Genomic DNA, 21,594 nt, shown 5'->3' with positions numbered 1-21,594 from the left:
AATCAGTCTCTTATTGAACATTCTCATGTATCCACTACATATGGTCATGGTACAACAGACTGATTTTGTATGTTATCTTCTACGTGTGTTTATGTAAATAATCAAGGCGATGAAAAGAAATCTGTCAAGACTAAAAACAATAAATTGCATACTACCTTGTCTAAAAATCAATCCTCAGTTCGAAATTGTCACGTCTTTGGACTCCTCAAAAGAGGTCTGCAAGTAATCAACCTAAATATTCAACACATCCTCCCTAAACCGGATGAGATAAAGTTAATATTACAGCAAACTAGAGTTGTCAATATTCTAGGTCTATGGGAAACCTTTCTTTCTGATGATAATGATGGCTCTCCAAATATAGAGGTTCAACTTTTAAAGAAAAGATAAGGACTCCATGGGGGTGGAATGTTCTTCTCTATGTAGTTATTCCATTAGTTATAACAAACGTGTTGATCTAGAGACTAATGGGGTAAAGAGTATGTGGATTGAATTAACTCTTGCCCAGTCAAAGGCAATACTATTATGTTCAGTTTACAGGCCACCTAGTTCCAATGCTGACTGGATTGATAGATTTGAGGTGCAAATTCAAAAGGCATTACTATAGGAAGATTCAGAAACTATCATATTATGTGATTTTAACATTGACTACCTGTAAACTCCACCATTAACATGGATAAGTAACTTTGAAACTTATAATTTTACTCAGTTAATTAACACCCCAACTAGAGGAACAGATAAACGTGCTACTATTATTGATCATGTCTGTACTAATAAACCTGAAAATATAAGTGAAATTAATGTGCCAGTTTATGGACTGAGTGACCACTACACAGTCTGTATAACTAGACATGTTCCGAAATCATCTAGAAATAGTCAACATATTGAAACACAATGTAGGGACTTTAAACAGTTTGATGAGGAAATGTACTTAAATGATTTAGTTTGCAAACCCTTCTGATCATTTTGTAATACAGCTGATGTCAACACTGCCTTAGACAAATGGTATCAGATGTTCCATGCAGCCATAGACAAGCATGCTCCAATTAAAATGAAAAGGGTTAAATACCAAATTACACCCAAGTGGATTACCCCTGAGATCACTGAGGCAAGGTAACTATCAGATTTTGTCCACAAGACAAAATACACGAAAAGCTACAGAAAGTGGAAGAATAAAACTAAGCACCTGATAGATAAAGTACACGAGAACTACTATAACAGGCTGTTGATGAAAGTAAGAGTTCTAGGACATTGTGGAAGCATATAAAGAGCTGAACCCAACCAAGAACAGTTGTTTCCCCCCTAGACTTATGCAAAATGAGGATATAGCAACATATATACAAGATATTGTGGAAATGTTCAACAATTTCTTCGTACGCATATCCAGTAACATTATTCAGAACCAGACAAACATCCCAATCGAACTTGATGCTCTTCTATCATTTATAAGAGCTAAAATACCTGATGATAATTATTTTTTGATAGATATTTTTAGTGCCACTGGTGTTTTTGATATGCTAATTAAGGTGAATATTAATAAATCCTCTGGAATGGATGGCATTGGTCCATGAATTCTTAAAAGAGTTGCACCAGTACTAACAAAGTCACTAACGCATAAAATAAACTTAAGTATACACCAGTCTTTAAGAAAGGAGAATAGGAGGATCCAGGGAATTAGAGACCAATATCAAGTATACCTGTATTGTCAAAATTATTTGAAAAGCATGCAGTCATTCAGGTCTATATATCTTTTGAAAGATACTTTCTTTTTCACAAAGCACAATCATGATTTAGAAAGTACCACTCGTGCCAAACAGAACTTACCAAATGAATTGATATTTGGCTGAAGGAAATAGATAATGGACATATGACTGAGATTATTTTCCTTGACTTCAGGAAAGCCTTTGATCTTGTTGAATGTAAAATTATGCTATAAACGTTGAACTGTTACAGGCTCGACAATCCTTCTTTAATCTGGTTTAGATCATACCTAAATGAAAGGTCTCAGCAACTAAACATTGGCAATATTACCTCTCAAACTAGCATTATTTATTCAGGGGTTCCTCAAGGGTCAGTTTTAGGCCCTATCCACTTCCTTATCTATATAAATGATCTACCATTAAATCGTAATTCCACATATAAATATTTCTTTGCAGATGATGCAACCTTGTATATATCTAGTTCTGATAAATTACAGAAGTTGTCCAAATTAGATTAAACTCAGACTTTATTGGAGTCCAAAACTGGGCACAACAAAATAGGATGGTAATTAATGAAGGTTAAACAAAATGTATGAATTTGGGGACATAAATAAAAGCTACACAAATCAGGGAACCCAGAACTATCTCTTGCAATAAAAGATCATACTTTTGAAAATGTCTAACATGAAAAGGTTGTAGGTGTGTCCATACATAATAATTTATTATGGAAAGACAATATTTATAAGCTTAGAAAACCCCTGTCATCCAAAATGACCTACTCAGCAGAATCAAGAAATATTTACCTATGGAAACTCGAAATCTATACTACAAGTCACATATTCCTCCACCAATTAATTATTATTCAAATGTATGGGGAAACTGTGCTAAATCTGAGTGTGACTGGATTTATAAACTTCAGAAACGAGCAGCACGCGTAATTTTAGATGCATCTATTGATCATCCCTCAAAAACATTGTTTACAGAACTCAAATGGCTCACACTATATGACAGGACAGATTTTCACAAGGCAGTTTTTTTTTATATATAAATGCCTACATGGAACTGCATCAGAGTATCTTCAGGTCTTATTCAGGTCTTTTTCAAAACCATACCAGCTGAGATCATTTTACATGGAAATCTAGCACCAAAACACCAAGAACAGAGTTATCTAAAAAGAGCTTCCAATACTCTGGTACATTTCTGTGGAACAATCTTCCACTACATGTAAAATCTACTGAAAATTTTAAAGTATTTATGAAGAGACATAATAAGCATGTATATGTTTCTAATAGATAATGGAATTTAGTATTTTAATACTAAACATGTTGAAATAAACAGTAATTATTTTTATCTTCATTTAATGTGAAGTGTTATGCTCTCCTATAAAAGGCCTCAAGGTAGAATAGTTCTTCACTAATGAGTCACCCTCTATAAATGAAGCATTATTATTATTATTATTATTATTATTATTATTATTATTATTATTATTATATGGGCTCTGATAAGGAAATTTTCGATCCAATCACAGTTACACTGTTCCATGATCACTTGCATACTGTACTATTTTTGAAGAGAGGATCTTGGACAATCCAAATCCAAATTTTGACCAATGATTAAAATTTTGAGACAAGTAAAAAGTTAGGTGGAACAAGAGGAGTTTTAGAAACCACTTGTTCTGGACAGTTGGGGAAAAACGAAATTTGATCAGCTCAGCTGATTTCTGCATTTTCTTTTCTTTCTGAATCTCGAACTTTCGTAATTCCAATTCCATCTGGTTTTATTTCCTTTATACAGCTACATACAGATTTACTAATCAAACCCAAAGTACTGTCATCCAAAATTTGCTTTCCCACCAAATACTAAACAAAAACATTTTAGTTTTGGCTTTGTTGAAGATTTTACTTTCAAAATTGTATATCTGGCAATCTCAAGCAACTCATCCCTTTCATTAGACTCAGACCCCTTCTGGTCATGATTTCACAACCTCAGATGACAATGTGAATACATGTTAGTTTCACTAAAGATTAATTGAATGTGTTAATTTGAGAAAGAAATTAATTTTGAGGAAACATTTTTAATATCTAAACTGTTTTTAAGAAATTAAGATCCTGATGAGCCCCCAGTTTTTGTTATAACTTTATGTTCTTAAACTAAGTAAAGTAAAGAAGCAAAACCAGCAAGTGGAGTGAAATTCAACAGATAATTTGTTTCATTAAATACAAAGTGAACATTTCAAATGCCAATGTTGTGAATCGAATTCCAGATAATTGTAAATGTTCTTGCATATGTCCAAAAGTATTGAATGTTCTGAATAAATTCCTGAATGTCGTGATATATAATAAAAAATAATCTAAAACATCTTTGAATGAGTTTTCAATAATCCCAAATTCTTCTTCTCAAATAATATCTGAACACAACGAACAATGATTCCACAGACTGGTGTGAAGATAAAAAATAAATGAATTTGTTTACCATATTCTTTATATACATCCTCGCTTGATCACCATGCATGTTGCAATAACATTTAATGAACAATGAGTCAACAAGTTCACTTCCATAACATTCTAAGCTTGTAAACAATGTTAGGTCCTGAACCAATTTTAGTAACAATGTTGTCACAAATGACCATTATCATGCACAAGTGCAATCTACAATCATGGACAAATGTTAAATATACAATATAGATATACATCACATTATATAATTATGTTAACAAGGTGTATGCATTTCATAGTTATCCTAGTAGTGGGCATTGCGTGATGATTATTTATTCAGAACCAATCAGTCATAATTTTATTCGATCGATATATTTTCTGTATTTTTCATGGAAAATGTTATTTTTGCATAAATGTTGAGCTGTTTACTTAAGTGTTGTCAACCAACTTGTTACTTTATTTGTACTAAAGATTGGAGGGCTATATTAACTGTAGGCTTTGATTACATATTTTACTTTCCCTGAAAGATATGGTGAAAACTAGTTGATTTTGTTTCTAACCTTTGTTTCTCTTTGATTATAGAGTACAATGATTAAAATGCTTAACTAACCCTAACCTTTTCCAACCAATCTTTATTTTGTTTTAAATTAGTAACCGCACTAATGTTTGTGAATGAATTTAAATCAAGATATGATGGGTTGAATGTGACTGGTGTTGGTGTTATGAAACATATATTATATTGTATTTACCAGTTCTAAACGGATGAATACCTTTCAATCTTTAATACATCTGTTTACAGGTACTGTAACAATTGATTTTAACAGCATTGGATACATTGAAGAAAGTATTGTTTTGCAATGTCAGGGCACTAATCCCATTGCTGAATCTTCTGTTGAATGGTATCGGGGAGGTTCTCTTATGGATATTTCATCCAGCAGATACATTAAAACAAAAACTCCAACTGGATCCAACTTGACTATATCCTCTCTGATCACAGCTGATGGAGGAGTCTATCGTTGTAGTATTGACTTTGGGACCAGCGCAACAAAAAGTCTCACTATATATTGTAAGTATCTTTAAAGAACCTTACCATAAAGATGCAGAGTTTGAAAGGTATATAAATACGCAAAGAATGTTTTCGTTTTGTATTTTTCATACACAGGCTCAGGGCTAGTGACTTTAAAATAACCACATGCCCTGACTCAATTTCCACGTGCTCAGTTCCATGTGTACAAAAAGTCCTATTTTTTCACTTTTAATTTTTACAGGGCATTGCAATTGCTGTACTTTAGATACGAAAATAATTAACCAAATCGTATTAAACTTGCTTGTCTGTTTATTCAGATCACAAAATATTTTACCTAAATGAAAATGTTTTCCATCAGGTCCATATGTCAACATTTGTCCAATTGTTCTTTTAATATCATCCTTGCTAATTAGATCAGCAGTATTGATGTTAGCATTGGAAGCATGTAATTTTTATACTGTTTATAGTGAAATTTTTTGATGGTGCTCAGATTTGCTGCTTAATATTTTTAACTCATTAACCCCTGACATTTTTGTTGTTTTCACCTGAAATGCGAGTAGGAAATACATTTTGGGGCTATTTTTGAATACATCCTAATACATCGACTTCCAAGAAATTTCCGGTTAACCTAATGCCTAGTTGTGATAAAAACATTTTTCATTGGATATTTCTCTCGCACATGAACAAAAGGGTAAAAGTTGGAGTTATTATCCTATTTTTTGCAAAAGGTTTGCTTGTCTGTGTGCAGTTCAGACCGGTCTGCCTTAGATCTGAGGCCAAAAAGTCTAAAATCCAGACAAAAACGGATTCCGACCACGGGGGAATTTTCAGTGGAAAATATCGGGTCCAAAAAGTTACGTTTCCTTCTCTCTACTTTGGACTGCAACTAGAACATCCAAATGATTCTATTATATTGTATCATTGTAGAGTTACATCTGTCTATCATTCTATAATACCACCCACTGTAGTGTGACATTGACGCTACAGAGCTCGGCAGTAGGCTACTACCTCCTGATGCGTAAATGAGGTGCACGGGGTTAATGAGTTAATGAATGTTGCATTACTTAAGTGTTTATGGAGAAATTAAATGAGAGATGGTGCCAGGTTGTGGGATTGCGCATTTCTCGCAATCAACTCTTTAATCACGCAATTTCTCAAAACCATTGGAGTGAGCTCACACTTGCGGTTCCTGCAATTTGTTTTGCAAGTGCACACTGTATTTTTTTCTGTTTTTGTTTTATTAAAGACCAAAATTAAAATAATGGGTTGTCAAATTAAGTCTTGGTGATTCATTTTGCAAATGATCTAAATCAAGCTAAACTAAGATATAGTGTTTGAATACAATCATCTGTATAACAAACTGATCCATTGGTCAGTCATTACTGAATTGTATAGAGCTTAACAAGCAGTGAGTTTTATGAATGTCGAAGCAGAAGATAACTGATTTATTTATGGTAAGATCATTTGCAATAGTTGATACTATAGAAAAAGAGGAAAGCTCTCATGCTCAGATGTAAATTGAAGACGTCGCACAAATCAATGACATGGAAATAATCGGCAGCTTGTCCACAGCATGTGGTACCAGAGGATGAGAAAAAGAAGAAAAGGAACTAAAATTCAAAGACACGTTGTTGATTACCCACAGCTGGTTACGGAAAGAACCAAATGGGTGGGATGTTGTGCTTTCTCTCAGTGGTGTAAGAAACGTAATCCATTCACTAATTAAACTGGCTGTGCAGATAACCTATGTAGCAGTTCTTCTTCAGTGGCCCTCAACAGAAATAGTCTAGGGACAATATGATAACTTTGTTGAAAATTATGTTCGAATATCACAAAGAAGGTTACCTAATTATTTAAATTGATCAATATTGCAGTGTCTCCCATTACAGACAGCAGATCGTAATAGAGGATTTAGTTCACCATATATAATTCACACTGCTTTAAACATTACATCTAGCGAAACCGATGAGTATTAAGATACAAGGGGGTCATACACCCATTTTCCGTTTACAGATTCTTTGAAGAAGCAGAGTGAAAAGAAGCAGAGAAGAATATCAACTAGCATAAGAAACTAAATTGGGTATGCATATACTATATATATTTGGTGTCAAAGAAGTGACATAAAGTCATTAAATGCTTGTCGCGAATTCGATACGGATATACCTTTTAATAATGTCATTACTCGTCAGCTCCCATTTTGACACTGTCTCCCTCCACTGCTAGGTTGGTGTAGGGGACATTCCCCTCTAATAAAACTCTTGGTAGCATCTCTAAGTCAGTTTTGTTTGGTCTATTCTAATGTCCACGAAAGGGCAGCCGTTGTATTTAATCAAAGAATTGAAAGACACCATGGACCACCTTTGGTCCCTTTATTATTTATAATACCTCAAATAGCATCAATGTATTGAGACTAAACTCTGAAGATTACAAGATTAAGGTAACCAGTTAACAGATTGTTGTGTACAGGTGTTAGTCTTAAACACATTACTCGTACACACAAAACTGCACTGGTCATATCAACTGTTTGTATCAGTTCTGGTTCCCAGCAGATTTATTCTAACTAGTGATTCTAGCTAGTTGCTGTAATGTGTGGATATAACCTGTAAAAAATGCTGATTTATTTTTCTTCTCTTTTATTCAGTTACATATAAATTTATTAATTTTCTAAAGCAGTAGATTTCAGCTATAAAGTGGTCTTAAGAATGGTAGTTTTGACCTACTGCTGGTGGAATTACATGTACATTAAAGCCAGGTGAGCACCAATTATAGGTATCTCATCCAATCGGTTCCCATTCATGGGTCACAGGCATGCTTTGTACACAAAGTTTACAGCTACTGATAGAAATAAGGTTAGTAGGCAATCATCATACGGTAAATGGGGTAAATATTAAAATTTACTAGACTTTCAATAACTTTAAAAAAAACAATTCTGCATTTTATCAGTGTGATGAAAGTTTTCTCAGGCAAATTAGATTTTTGTTCTACAGGCCTGATGGGCACTTTACTTACAATATCAGAACGACCCGATCTGAAATAGGAGTGTTGGACGTTGAACTAGTGGATTGTTTCAGCACTGCCCAATCACAGAACCAACGACATTATCCTGATGTCAATCTGTTAGTCCATCCACGCAATCAGAACATTTGGTTGTACACTTGTCCCCCTTTTATATGGCCAACCTTATATAGTACAGCTCACAATTTGTTGGAACCCCACACCTCACAGTGGGCTTAATTTCCTCCACATTTGCTCTGCGATAATGACAGAGCGTTAAGTACCCACAAATCACGACTGCACCTTGGCCGGCAAGTTGATGGCATCTCCATATGAGGAGCTGGGCTTTTCAGATTGACATTTGAACAACCTAATTAATGAAAGCCTGAGACGTCAAGAATGAAGTACAATCAAATACCATTTTGACAGCGATATCTATTTCAGTCATATATATGGACGATTAAACTGTTTTTTTTAAACTCAGTACATATTGATCAACTTCTATAGCTTTAAGGTGAACACATTTACTGTATTTTAAAAAATAATCAAAACAAACTTACACATTAACTTGACGTAAGGCACACCTTGTTGAACTTCTCTCGAACGATATAAATTTAAGGAAAGTAATCCACTGAGGTATTGAAAATTAAATTCCAGATGACAGCTGCTTCTGTTAAAAAAAGGAACAACAAAAAACACCAAATTTACACTTAGCTCATTAACTTCTGGCACAACATTTATGCATCACGAGGTATTACCCTACTTCTAAGCTCTGAAATGTCGAGGTTATTTAAGATACACCAAAGTGATGATACCAGATAATCTGGAATTTCTACTAACCTTACAAAATACAGAGGGAGAAACATATTTTTCGAGACCTGATCCTATTACACTTTATGACTGGTGATCTAGAGCATACCGGTCTGAACTGCACACAGACAGGTGATTCTTTGCAAAAAATAGGAGCAGTTTTGTCGAAAAAAGTAGCCAGCACATGAAAATGAAGAGTCCAATAAGCAAAGCAAAATTGGCCAACGTTTACCTTTCTGCACATGTGCAAGTGAAATAGCCAAGGAATAATGTTTCTAACACAACTAGGCATCTGGCTAAACAAAAATCTCTTAGAAGAAGATGTAATTGGATGTATACAGAAGTAGCACCCAAAATGAGTTTCCTGCTCCCATTTCAGGCAAAAATGGCAAAAATATCTAGGGGAGATGGTTGATTGGTGCATTTTGAGGACGTCACCAAATTTGCACATTCCTTGTGTATTTGATCATTTGTGCATCAATATTGCAAATAAATTACAGAATTAGCCATTCCTTGACAGTTTGTATAAAATTTCCAAACACCTTGCGAACGTGACGTTTTTAATCCGTAAACTGTAAGATCCAATCACAAGGCTCAACTTTGAACTAGTTAAATTCAAACTGCATGTATACTGTAAGGAATTGATCATAACCCATGCCTATTGTTTACCTTTCTTTTTTTGTGCTGAAAAAACGTACTGTCCATTTCATGTGCATGATAGAATAGGTATACCTTTCAATGCAATAATTATAATTCTAAAAACAGATTTCATGCACTATCTGATTTGTGTACAAAATGCAACTTGTTAACACGTAAACAACTATGTGATAGTGTTCAAGTTACTTCTCCCTCTGAGGCTTGTCACGTGTCTAAAATATCAATGTCTTCTTGTAGGTATGTAGATTAGTCTCATATTGAACATTCTCATCTTTCCGCTACATGTGGTCATGGTACAACAGATGGATCTTGTATGTTATCTTCTTCATATGTTATGTAAATGATCAAGGCGCTGATAAGAAATCTATCAAGTCTATAAACAATACATTGCATACTACCGTGTCTGAAAATCAAGTCTCTGTTCAAAATTGGCATGTCATTGGCCTCCTCAAAACAGGTCTGCAAGTAATCAACCTAAATATTTAACACATCCTCCCTAAACCGAATGAGATAAAGTTAATATTACAGCAACCTAGATCAGTCAATATTCTAGGTCTATGTGAAACCTTTCTTTCCGATGATACTGATGATTTGGCTTTCCAAATACAGGGGTTCAACTTTGAAAATAAAGATAGGGAATCCATGGGGTGGGGGTATTCTTCTCTATGTAGAGAGTTCATTAGTTATAACAGACGTGTTGATCTAAAGACTGTTGAGGTAGAGAGTGTCTGGATCAAATTAACCCATGCCCAATCAAAGCCAATACTCATATGTTCAGTTTACAGGCCACCTAGTTCCAATGCTGATTGGATTGAAAGATTTGAGGTGCAAATTCAAAAGGCATTACTAAAGGAAGATTTAGAAACTATCATATTATGTGATTTTAACATTGACTACATGTAAACTCCACCATTAACATGGATAAGTAACTTTGAAATTTATAATTTTACTCAGTTAATTAACACCCCAGCTAAAGTAACAGATAAAAGTGCTACTATCATTGATCATGTCTGTAATAATAAACCTGAAAACATAAGTGAAATTAACTTGCCAGTATATGGACTGAGTGACCACTACCCAGTCTGCGTAACTAGACATCTTCCTAAATCATCTAGAAATGGTCAACACATAACAATACAATATAGGGACTTTAAACAGTTTGATGAAGTAATGTTCTTAAATGACTTAGTTTGCAAACCCTTCTGATAAGTCGGTAATATAGCTGATGTCAACACTGCTTTAGACAAATGACATCAGATTTTCCATGCAGCCTTATACATTATGGAAGCATCTAAATGAGCTGAACCCAACCAAGAACAGTTGTCTTCCCCCTAGACGTAAGCAAAATGATGATATAGCATCATCTGTACAAGACATTGTGGAAATGTTCAAAACTTTCTTCATAAGCATCTCCAGTAACAGTATTCAGAATCAGACTAACAGCCCAAATGAACTTGATACTCTGCTGTTATTTATAAGACCTAAAATTCCTGATGATAATTATTTTTTTCAGTAGCTAATGTTAGTGAAGCTGATGTTTTTGATATGCTAATTAAGGTGAATATTAATTAATCATCTGGATTGGATGGTATTTGTCCACGAATTCTTAAAACTGCTGCAACAGTAATAACAAAGCCACTAATGGCTAAAATAAACTTAAGTATAATGAATGGTAATTTTCCAGAAACATTGAAATGTGCAAAGGTTACATCTATCTTTAAGAAAGGAGATAAGGAGGATCCAGGGAATTTGAGACCAATATCAATTATACCTGTATCGTCAAAACTATACGAAAAGCACGTTGCCATTCAGGTCTATATATTTGTATGAAAGATACTCTCTATTTCATAAAGCACAATCAGGATTTATAAAGTACCAGACAGAACTTACCAAATGAATTGATCTTTGGCTGAAGGAAACGGATAATCGACATATGACTGGCATTGCTTTTCTTGCCTTCAATAAAGTCTTTGATATTGTTGATCATGAAATTATGCTGCAAAAGTTGAACTGTTACATGTTCGACAATCCTTCTTTAAAGTGGTCTAGATCATACCTAAACCAACGGTCTCAACAAGTTAGCATTGGCAATATTATTCGGGGGTCCCTCAAGGCTCAGTTTTAGGCCCTCTTCTCTTCCTTATCTATATCAATGATCTATCATTAAATAATGAATCCGCAAACACATATTTGTTTGTAGATGATGCAACCTTGAATACTTCTAGTTCTGATGCTGAAGTTATCCAAATGAGATTAAACTCAGACTTCATTATAGTCCAAAACTGGGCACAACAAAATAGGATGGTAATTAATGAATGTAAAACAAAATATATGATGTTTGGGACATCACAAAAGCTACACAAGTCAGGGAAACCAAGACTATCTCTTGCAATAAATAATCATCCATTATAAAATGTTAAACATGAAAAGCTTGTAGGTGTGTCTGTAGATAATAATTTATTATGGAAAGACAATATTTATAAGCTTAGTAAACCCCTGTTATCCAAAATTGCCCTACTCAGCAGAATCAAGAAATATTTACCTATGGAAACTCGAAATCTATACTACAAGTCATATATTCCTCCAGCAATTGATTATTGTTCAAATGTATGGGGAAACTGTGCTAAATCTGAATGTGGCTGGATTTATAAACTTCAGAAACGAGCAGCACGCGCAATTTTAGATGCATCTATTGATCATCCATCAAAATCATTGTTTACATAACTCAAATGGCTCACAATATATGAGAGGACAGATTTTCACAAGGCAGTTCTTTATATATAAATGTCTGCATGGAACTGCATTAGAGTATCTTCAGGACTTATTCAGGTCTTTTTCAAAACCATACCAGTTGAGATCAATATCACATGGAAACTTAGCACCAAAACCAAGAACAAAGCAACTTAAAAAGAGCTTCCAATACTCTGGTACAGTTCTGTGGAACAATCTTCCACTACATGTAAAATCTTCTGAAAATTTTAGAGTATTTATGAATAGACATAATGAGCATGTATATGTTTCTAATAGATAATGGAATTTAGTAGTTTAATACTAAAAATGTTAAAATAAACAGTAATTATTGCTATCTTCATTTAATGTGAAGTGTTATACTCTTCTGAAAAAGGCCTCAAGGGAGAACAGTCCTTGACTAATGAGTCTATTGATCATTCCTCAAAAGCATTGTTTATAGAACTCAAATCTCTCAAAATATACGACAATGATAGATTTTCACAAGGCAGTTATTTTATATAAATGTCTACATGGAACTGCACCAGAGTATCTTCAGGCCTTATTCAGACCTTTTTCAACACAATACCAGGTGAGGTCAATATCACATGGAAAAATTCTAGCACCAAAACCAAGAACGTAGCAATTTAAAAATAGATGTCAATAATCTCGTATAGTTCTGTTGAACAAGCTTCCACTTGTAAAATCTGCTGAAAATATCAGTGTATTTAAGTAGAGACATCATGAGCATACATGGGTTTCTAATAGATAATGGGATCTAGTATTTTAATGTTAAACATGTTAAAATAAGCAGTAATTATTGCTAACTTCATTAAAGTGCATTGTTATACTCTTTTGAAGAGGGCCTCAAGGGGGAATATTTCTAGACTAATGAGTCACCCTCTATAAATAAAGCTTTATTATTATTATTATTATTATTATTACTATTAATATTATTATTATACATCCTTTATATCAGTATGATGCAACTCCTTGTGCAGCTCGTTTGTCCCTGCTATATTATGTGCAAAATAAGTACAGCTACTGATCTTTTTCAAGGACGTTGATGTGATTAGACATGTACCAGACACCACAGAAAATTTGCCTGTTGCAGTGTTTTTCAAACTGCAGTTGTGACCTGGCCTTTTCAGTAATTATATATAATGGTCTTATACCATATGTTTGTTCTGATTTCCAAATATTTATGTAGTAAAGATTCACCTCCAGTCTCGGTTTGTAACAAGATAACTGGACTGGATTTCGGATTTACAACAGAACAATTTTGATGGTGATACAAATAAACTGTTGAATGATGAATGACTTTAATGAAAAAAAATTATGATTAATACATTGTGTGTAAGATCCAAATATTGGACAAATTAACATAACCTGCATGAGCCTGATTATGCAACAAATGAAAAATACAAATAAACGACCTTACACAGTACAAGGGCAAAGGTGAATGATTATCAGCGATTTCACACGGCGAAAAGAATGATGTGTTTTACTCAAATAGTAAAAGATGTGGTACTTTACTCACATAGTAAAATATATTCACTCAACTAGTTAAAAAAAATTACGTATTTTACTCAGATAGTAAAATGATGAAAACAAAGGGACAGATATATCAAATATCTTTACAATCCCAAAACACTGGGTATTACAAACCCCAAAAAATTAGCCCACGGCTAAAAGATTACATGTATGGAGTTACACACTCCGACACCAGAACACTTGGCTACCAGTCACACTGGTCAATCAAGCAGTCAGTATTCCAGGTAGTCACTGACCACCATTCAATTCCTTGGTCAACCAAGCAATCAGCACCCACAAATCAGTCAGTAACGCCCGATCACCTGCTACTCGACCAGCAACACTGTTAACTCATCTCTATGGTTCAGATTTACAGCTGTTATGGTCAACTTCTATGGTTAGCTCTACAGCTTTGACTGATCAGCTACACAGCTACGACTTTTATCAGCTGAAAATCCGTCTGACACTGTGTACTATGCATGACACGAGCATATACGATAAAACGTAATGACAATATATAATGCAAGTTATACAGATTACATTATCGGCACAATAATTACAAAACAATACACAGGTTCAAAAGCAAACCTACCCATGCCCAATAAGAATCATACGGTAAACATTTCTTGAAAATGCAATGATATATTTCTAATATAAATCTATTGCTAAGTCACAAACAAAAAAATTAAATATTTGCGTTATACTACATAAGCCGAAGCTACATAGTAAATATGGAAATATAAATGTGGTAGTACAATAGTTATAACTTATACAGAAAAAATTAATAATTATCTCATGTGCCTCTACAACTGAAGATGTGAAAGTCCTTAAAGTAGACCGCTCACTGACTAGACATTCCATAAAAGGTAGATTTAGTTTTACGGTGAGGCATTTATACACATATGATGTTGCCATACATCGTCTGAGTGCTGAAAGTGTTCGGTTCTTCCCATTGAAAGCACTTCGCATGTGCGGCACATGATGAACTGAACTCACTGTTTCGAAATATTGTACAACATACATAAATCACCCTCAGGTATCGTTGTACACAACACGAATCCTGCATACATGCATTTAATAAATAAAAGGATTTATACAATTCCGTCAGATGATTTCTCCAGGAAGTTAGGTTAACTTCATGTACACCTGCAGGGGTCCGATACACGTGCTATCAAAATCATTTTATATCTAGGTACCGGTAAATCATTTACGCAAGGAATAATGAAAGCATGCTCACTAGATACTGTGTGTTCTTCAGTTTAGATTGACACCGAAGGAACCACATCGTATACAGTATCTGTACTAGATATTTAATTCAAATAGTTGAATTTTGTTCACTTTATTCTTGTATGCATGTATAATTCATTTTCTCAATACAAATTGTATAAAAAACTGAGAACTCTCTTTTTTACACGGAAAAAGACAGGTAAATTTATGTTACGGATTACTACGTCTATAGAGATCACAGGGGTTTACTCCTTACAATGTACATACAAACAAGTTGAGTTCTAAGTGATATTAGAAATATTTTAATTGATTTACTATATTAAGGAATAATGTCAACACAGTCAACGGGCAGGTGTGACCACGAGAAGTAATCCTCGGACGCTTGTAAAGACCGTATTAAAGGTTCCAAATGTACAAGGAAAAATCATTGTACATTTTGTAAATCATGGTCAGCAGAAAGCTGGAATCTTGCAGACTCCAGCTGCACTTAACAGAGAAAGAAAAAATGTCATTCTCCTTCTTCTTCAGAATTTTCTGGCTTCTCTGTTACTGAAAATAAGGGGTCTTCTGACTGGTATACCCCTCTCAGCACTTCGCTACATCCCATTAAGGAAATACAGTGATCATGTATCAGCATGTCGCTGCCTCCCATGTTGGAGATGCACCGCTCATCCTAATGCATGTTGATGCACCTCATTGTGGAGGAGATGTACTGCCTTTACCATAGTGTGTCACTACCTCCCTTGGAGGAGGAGATGCGCTGATTTTCTCATAGTGTGTCGCTGCCTACCATTGAGGAGATGCACTGCCACCACCCTATCAGAGGTAGTGTGTCACACCCTCCCCCTGAAAGGGATCAGCAACACACCTTCCTTGGTGATGCATCAGTTGACGATCCTGTATCAGCCCATCATAGGCTATATATGACAGCTCAGCCCCGAGTGGCTAAGTCTAAATCACTCACCAACACATATCACTATTATCTCACCTCAGTCTGCGTGGGTTCAAGCCTTGGGCTCAGCCAATGATGTTGCATGATAAAGCTTGCTAGTTATTTCCAGTGAGTGGGTGGTTCTTCCCATGGTTTTCCCGTGTTCTTTCTCCACAAGTTATAAAGGCTGCCACATAGAGCCTATCATGTGCAGAAAAATGACATTAAACCGCAAAACAACAACAATTATATATGTCAGCCATTGTATACAATGGGGGAAGAACCACTGACTCACAGGACTGGCAAGCTTTCAGACATAGGTGTTGTTGAATTTCGTCAGTTAAGACTAGAGTTCACATGGACAGAGGCGTGACTTGTGAATGACATATAAAAGCAAGTGTTTTAGACAATTTGGCGATTCACATGGTCCATAAGAAGGTGATATGTAAAATTTGGATTTTTGCATGCATTGGCCAGAGGATTATATGGCACAAAAGGTGTTTACTTACAATGTACTATCAAGAGCGGGATAACATGAGAATATGCATCTGTGACACATTCGTATGAGCAGAGATGTCCAGAGCAAGTAATTAGATATCCTAGCCCAACGTAATCCCCATTTCAAGGAAAGATACCCTTTTACATTGGTACAGCTTCAAACTGATGGAGTGTCCAGTTCAGTTTTCTTGTCTGGTGCTAAGATTTTTAGCTCAGATGGTGATATGTTAGAAGAGCTAATGGGAGGCATTGCTGTCCATTATCCTACAAATGTCAGCCTCTTAGTTATTGCTTCTCCTTCTAAACTATTTGGAGAATTGCTACCTTACATGTGGGTCTAGCTGCTCTAAATAAAATGCTGCTGCTAAGACATCCGATATGGCCACCATGGCATATTATTATTGTTTCTCCTAATAACATAAAGACGAATTGACATGCTGATTTATGAAAGACTTCTTATGATGTCTGGTTGGTCCTGAATGATCAAAGTTACATTCGTAACCATCTTAATTAAGAAAGGAATGTCCATATGTGAAAAATTTACACAAGATTCTAGGATGTCAAGATGCAAATACCTATGAATGTTGAAGTCAGCCATGTTATCAATCATAAGAGAAGCCTGCATCAGATGTTACAAATGTGAATGAATAATTGAATATAACGAATAATCACCAAATAATAAGAAGATAAGAATAAATAAACACGAATTGCAACATTAAAATACAGAGGCACTACTCTGTCCCTGAATGATCTTGTCTCTGGTTGTACAGTAATTAAAAAATATCACTGCTTGAGTTTTTTTTAAATTCAGTTTATGAAAAGGAATACATATTGTTGCAAAGAAATAAAAATGAACAGTACAAATATATGTTTACATGCAAGTGAAATATTTATAAAATGACTGGTTTTTTATGACAATTAAGTTATCTGCTGGGAATTTGTCCCCTTTTCTCCCAGAATATGTTCAGGAATTCCAACTAAAGTATACATTACACCCCTTGAGTCATAATGATGTCCCTAATTTTTTTTCAGCCTGCTGGCTCTAAAGAAAAACAGTGTTAAGCACTACACTGATGATATCCAGCAATACAAATATATGATGCAATAATCACAAATGATTGATAGTCATTTTTTGCAGAATATTGAATATTTCATGAACATTAAATTTATGCATGTTTCTGTTCATTCTCTTTTCAGACAAAACAATGGCTGTTAATATAACCAAGCTTAATCCCAAAGGAATAGAAATAACCTTTATTGCTTTTCCAGATCCAGTTTATGTAGTAAAAGTAAAACAGGTAACTCAAATTTGTTTCAGTGCTTCATTAGTTTAGTCTTTTGGGGCTGATGTTATGTGGATTAAAATTAGGTCTCAATATACACAGTATCTCTTGTAAGTACTAGAAATTGGAGGCGGTTGTAACTTTGTCCTAGCTGGACAAATTCATTCTTACGTTTCATAAATGGCAACTTCAGTTTGGTGCAACATAGAAAAATATATCAAGAGTAAAACAAGCCATATATTGTGGAAGAGTACTTTCATGGATGGGATTAAAAGCTTGAGATTGAGGGTCAGGTGTAGAATGGAGTGTCCGGAAGTTACTTACCTGGTCTGTTTCATGCACAGTAAGAAGTGTCCCAATCCAATGAAGGAAATAAACAGAGTGTGACTAAACATTCACCACAGTCTATCTCATTTGCATACAAAGAGCAATGTACTCATAATGGGACTGTTCCATTCTACATGGATTAAATGTCAGAGGATTGAAAAAGAATGTCAAAACATGTGCAGTATCAGATGGCATATTGTAGATACAATACATGCTTTATAATCTTAGAAACTTTTCCACCGTTGTCATAAATGTTGGAGGAGATAATACAGCACAAAGAGATCATCAATTGGAACTGACCGAATAATAGACAAAATCATAAATGGGAAATAGTTCTTTGTGAACTGGCACCACATGAAAATCATAATTTATGGGATATGAATGAATCCATCAGAAGATTAGCTCACCAATGTAAATGTAAATTAGGCTACAACTACCAGGATTTACTTACTAAAGATGGCTACATAAACAAAGGACTTTTTGGCAACTTTTTTATTAAGCTTTCAAATGAAGGAGTAGAAGGATTTAATGTCAAAAACATAAATAAAGTCATCAGAATTGTTTACAATTTCACAGTTGTCACTTTCAGAAGTAAAATCGAAAACTCAGAACAAAGTCAAAACATTGTGAACAAAAGTAAACAGTTCCAATATTATGGACATTTAAGGACAAATAAAAAATGTAATCTTTGTGGTGAGATAAAACATAATGTTCTTAATTGTAGGCATAGGGGTAAGGAATTTAGATCCTGGGTATGTTCTAAGATAGGCCAAAGCTTGTCATAACTATGGTCAATAAGACACTGGTAATGATGTTGTTGTTCTTGGTGCAAATAACGTTACATAAGACCCTTCTCAGCTCACAAATTGTGATCCCACTTACATAAACAAATTCAACATCTTCACTTCTGTGAAGCTCTGTGTTGATGTAATTAATCTTGCACAAACGATGGCAGCACAACCAACATTTGCCTGCTCCAGTGGTCTATGTTGTTAGAGTGTCAGCCTTGGATACAGGTTACAAGTTCGAACCATGGCCGAGGCATCCGAAAGACTTAAAAAATGGTAATAAAAGCTGTCTCACTTGGTGCTCATCATTAAGAGGTTAGTGTTAGGACTGGTTGGCCTGGTGTCAGAATAATGTGACTGAGTGGGACACGACGCTGCATATCTGCGGCATGATGACATCGCTACAAACTGCCACATTGCAAATATCGTAGTGATATGACTAAAATTGCTAAACCTACATTATAAATCCAAATGACACACACACACACACACACACACACAACCAGCATTTGTACAAGGAATATGCAGACTGTAAATAATACATTAAACAGGACTAAGCAACAAACTATGCATGAAAATGGATCCGTAAAAACTGACAGTACAAATATGTAAATATATGTAGAAATATATATAGCTATGGTGTCAACTTGTATTGTTTAACCGTCATTTCTATGTTTGTTTCTTTCCTTTTTCATTGGTGTATGGCCGTACAATTTGTTTTTTGTTTTGTGTGCATCAGGGACTCTGGCATAATTTTGCTTTTAGAATGAGAATTCAGTGAGACTAGTGTAGCCCGAAACAACCAATCCAATCATACTCAAAACCGTGCTTTTCCTTTGATAATGAAATGAGTTTCATCCTTGGTTAAACTCCTGTGTCTGAAGATCATGTTTATCGCTCTGAAATTTGACGCTCACTCGGATTTCTAATTATGACGAACAACCTGTGTAGTAAGTATGTTTTCTTATTTTATACATTATTATTTTATTATTTATATTTATTACTATCAAATGCATTAAGTTTGCATCAATTTTCATACTTTACATAGTGTGGCAGTCATGTTGGTGTAACCCTAATTCGTCCGACTTTTCTGTGTGGAGATAAAGTCGATTTATTAAAATGTTAAGAATATACTAATTAAAAATAAGTACTCTACTGACTTTAGCACTGGTATTGTATCTTGCTGTTATAGGGTTGAGTTAAGTTTGTCAGATACGTAATGCAGACAGGAAGATGCATTGCCATAAAGACGGACGTAGTACAGATACAGAGTGACGTCGTTCTCATGGCTCGAAAATATATAACACTGCCAATTTATATCAAGTTTGTGACCAAACTCGGCACACCATATAGCAAATTAATAACTTTTCAAACACCAGATGCGCAATTTTAATAGAACAATCAACAGCTGACAAGGTATAAACTTCTGTACTGCTACTGTGTCAACTTTTTTATTTCTAGATTTCAATTTTTCGAGAGTTCCTGACATAATATCTTGGGGTTTATGGGGAACAAAATATAAAATCGTAACACATTGGTAATCGGGAGATCTTCCTATATCACATGTCAGATCTAAATTTTTAAATTGTTTTTTATTCATTTCTCTCATCTAGTTGAAATATTCCATCCATCAAATGGCTGAGCCTAACTCAAAGAAATGCTTGCTTGAAGACACTGACCGAGGTTGTGGCAAGGTTCAGGCTGATTGGATTATAGTCTTCCCTGGCATTGTAGATGTATCCAAGTTAGGATCTTCACATGCGTGTTGTAAAATATGCAGTAAAAACATTAAATTGGTGGTGTCGAGCATATATGATCTGGAGGAATACTTCAGGACAAAACATGCATGAAAGAAATTTTGAAATGAAGAAGGAAGCGTCCACCAAAAGCTTCCTAGCTTAGTCAAAGCAGGAAGATGATAGTGTTATAAGTAAAAATAATGAAATAAAGTTTCAGAAATGTAAATAATTTTAAAAATATATGTAAAAATATACTTTGCTGTTTTAAAACTGTTAATCTTGTATAACGTATGAATACAATTTTTCGTGTAAGATTTTGGGGTCTTTCTAAGGTTTTTATTGGTTTTGCGTACAGGTTTTCATCTCAAGGGGTTGACACCTATGATGTAGAAAAAGAACAGCTGAAGTAAATGTTTATAGAATGCTTATGTCTCCTTGATTGTCCAAAGTATTAATTGCAATCTTTATAGTGTTACAGTTATGAAAACGGGATTTTCAGGAAGGGTGTTAATAGAGGTAATATAAATATTCAGGGTATCAGATGGGAAATAAGGTTGAATTCATGTTAACTTCACCAGACAACAATGTAGATTTGCTTGGTGTATTTGAATCGAAACTGACTGGAAGTCAGACTGATAATTTTCTCTGTATTGTTGGATATGACATACTACTCATAGAGACAGGAAAGCAGGCGGTTATGGACAGCACAGCTCACGTGTAGTCTCAGAACCCCTCACATCGCGGTTGGGGAGTTAATCCCTCCAATTTTGTGCCACAATAACATTCCATAGCAATAAAATATGTACAATTCACCATTGCGCCTTTGCCAGCATACTGATGGCACATCCACCATGGAGCGGATGATTGGCATTACTGATTTACATTTGAACAGACAGTCAGTGAAGACCATCCTTGGAAAAC

The 21,594-nt window shown here is 34.7% G+C and overlaps 1 protein-coding gene across 1 annotated transcript in view; it reads left to right on the top strand.

Annotated features, from left to right (window-relative positions):
• Positions 1-21,594, top strand: part of LOC149782376 (uncharacterized) — a 145,254-nt gene that overhangs the window by 49,702 nt on the left and 73,958 nt on the right. The window contains exons 3-4 of the mRNA XM_089933765.1: positions 4,932-5,198; positions 17,734-17,834. Of these exons, the coding sequence (XP_089789891.1) occupies positions 4,932-5,198; positions 17,734-17,834 (368 nt within the window). The remainder of the gene's footprint in view (positions 1-4,931; positions 5,199-17,733; positions 17,835-21,594) is intronic.

The sequence above is a fragment of the Sinohyriopsis cumingii genome, chromosome 15 (genome assembly GCF_028554795.1).
Source record: "Sinohyriopsis cumingii isolate HCF-2022 chromosome 15, ASM2855479v2, whole genome shotgun sequence".
Taxonomy (NCBI): domain Eukaryota; kingdom Metazoa; phylum Mollusca; class Bivalvia; order Unionida; family Unionidae; genus Sinohyriopsis; species Sinohyriopsis cumingii.
Note: the sequence above shows the minus strand (reverse complement) of the source record. Positions and strands in the feature narration are given on the sequence as shown.